The sequence below is a fragment of the Octodon degus genome, unplaced genomic scaffold, assembly GCF_000260255.1.
Source record: "Octodon degus isolate 3935 unplaced genomic scaffold, OctDeg1.0 scaffold00031, whole genome shotgun sequence".
NCBI classification, from domain to species: Eukaryota; Metazoa; Chordata; class Mammalia; order Rodentia; family Octodontidae; genus Octodon; species Octodon degus.
The window spans coordinates 10,777,280-10,779,651 of NW_004524607.1; the positions used below are offsets into that span (position 1 = coordinate 10,777,280).

Below are 2,372 nucleotides of genomic sequence, written 5' to 3' on the forward strand. Positions count from 1 at the left end.
ATATTACAGAAATAAATCTGTCTCCATTGATATAAATTACTCAGAAAGTGTTTCATAACAGAGAGGATACAGAATGAAAATATAGACAAAAACAAAAACAAAAAAAGTGATGCTGGCAGCCTATAGGAAGGAGGGCCAGTTGGGATCCAGAAAAGGGCAATGCTTTCCGGGATCTAGACTAGCGTGCCTGTTACAAGAAGAGACATTGCAAGCAAGGATGTCCAAAGCTTCTAGAAAAAAAAAAGTGTTTGTGATGGAATCAGAATAAGTTTCATATTGATGGGCTCCTGGGTCTCTGTCTCTCGGCCCAAGGAACCCACATTAACTACCAATGTAGGAAAAAAGCCTGTTAGACTTTTGATAGATACTGATGCAGCTTTGTCAGTAGTTACCCAGCCAGTGGCCCCACTTACAAACCACAGAGCGAAGGTGGGGAGATAGCTCAGTGGAATAAGTGCTTGCCTGGCAAGTGCAAGGTCCTGAGTTTGATCACTGGTACCACCAAAAAAAAAAAAAAAAGACGAAACCAGAGAGCGCTCAGTACTTTCCAAAGGATTGGGCAAAAGATAGTCCCCCAGGTCTGAAAATTCATGTGCCCCCAGTGATAGTAGAGTTGATAGGACATGCAAAGCTCATTTGTTTGAGACACTATCCAATAGCCATGAAAGCTAGAAAAGGGATTAAACCTCACATTCAATGGCTGCTTGATACAGATATACTGAGGGAATGTGAATCCCCATGGAATATAACCTTCTTGCCAGTCCACAAGCCCAGAACAAATAAATATAGTCCTGTCCAGAACTTGTCAACTGTCAATGCCATGGCTGTCACCCTCCACTCTAGTATGCCTAATCCTTATGCTCTGTTCAGCTTGCTTCCTTCCACTTGAATTTGGTACATTGCATTGGATCTAAAGGATGCTATTTTCTGTATTCCATGGTTTGTGGCATCCCAAGACTTGTTTGCTTTTAAATAGGAGGATCCAGAGAGGGGAAAAAAAAAAAGGCCAACAAACTTGGACAAGGGTCCCTCAACAAAAGTTGCTGGCATACTATTAAGATAAAATAAAACACTGAAATATAGTAACTATGGTTCCTTAACAATGGCCCTGGAGTTCAGCTGCAGTGGCCTCCAGTTTTAAAGAAACAAACATGGCATCAAGTGCCCAGAGAAAAAGGATGAGTCTTAAGCCAGAGCTGACCGAAGAGCAGAAACAGGAAATCCAGGAAGCTTTTGATCTCTTTGATGCAGATGGGACTGGGACCACTGATGTAAAGGAACTAAAGGTGGCACTGAGAGCCCTGGGCTTTGAGCCCAAGAAAGAAGAAATCAAGAAAATGATAAGCAAAATTGGTAAGGAAGGGATAGGCAAAGTGGATGCCAGTGACTTTCTGACTGTGATGACTCAGAAAATGTCTGAGAAAGATACCAAGGAAGAAACCCTGAAGGATTTCAAGCTCTTCGATGATGATGAAACTGGGAAAATATCATTCAAAAACTGAAGCTCGTGGGCAAGGAGCTGGGCGAGAACCTGACTGATAAAGAGCTTCAGGAGATGACTGATGAAGTCGACCGAGATGGAGACGGCAAGGTCAATGAGCAGGAGTTCCTGCGCATCATGAAAAAGACCAGCCTCCACTGAGACCCCTGTCGTGTCTCCTGCTGCAAGCACATGTGACTAGATTAGTGCCCGCTGTCCTGGGAAATCCGGCTCCCCATTTGCCTACAGAACTTCAGCCATGGCCTTGAATCTGTTTTGGGCTTTTGAAACTGTTCTTTAATATTAAAGTTATTTGTAAGATGAAAAAAAGAAAGAAAGAAATATAGCAACTATAAATATAAGGCTATATGTTTTTCAAATTCTCCCTACAGGAAGTTCTGACTAGTGTTTTTGTAATTATAAATTGAAAATACTTACAATAATTTAACTTGGCCAAAGTATCTGATTTGATAAACAAATTGTCTTGTGTGGGTTTCTATTTATGTCTCTATCCAATCTGCAAACAGCTGTTTTATATGGGCTCAAAACACTTTTCTTCTTTTTTAGACTTTTTAAAAGTATTTCACTGTAATTTAATTTGGTTTATAGATAAATGTCATCTAAATTAAATGTGTTTCCACCAAGGTTGCCAGCTGGTCAAAATTGGTTTGATAAATGTAATATATACTGTTGTTTACACATTATAACTTGAAAGTCTCTCATTCGTTTGCATTTAATGTGTTAAGTACTGAGATTGTATTTTCTTCTTCTTCTTTTTTTTTTTTTTTTTTTTTTTTGGGTCTACAGGGTGTTCAGGATCTTACTACTAGATCAGATTCATAGTAATATGCCTGTTTACAGCCTCCCAAGAACTGGGATAACAGGTGCACAC

General features: G+C 39.9%; 1 protein-coding gene and 1 pseudogene across 1 annotated transcript in view; one reads left to right on the forward strand and one right to left on the reverse strand.

Moving 5' to 3' along the window:
* The first annotated feature begins 820 nt into the window (after positions 1-820).
* LOC101585950 lies at positions 821-1,642 on the forward strand (annotated as a pseudogene).
* A 41-nt stretch (positions 1,643-1,683) lies between these two features.
* LOC101586346 (adenosylhomocysteinase-like) overlaps positions 1,684-2,372 on the reverse strand; it is a 13,103-nt gene continuing 12,414 nt past the window's right edge. The window contains exon 2 of the mRNA XM_004629674.2: positions 1,684-1,723. Within this exon, the coding sequence (XP_004629731.2) occupies positions 1,684-1,723 (40 nt within the window). The remainder of the gene's footprint in view (positions 1,724-2,372) is intronic.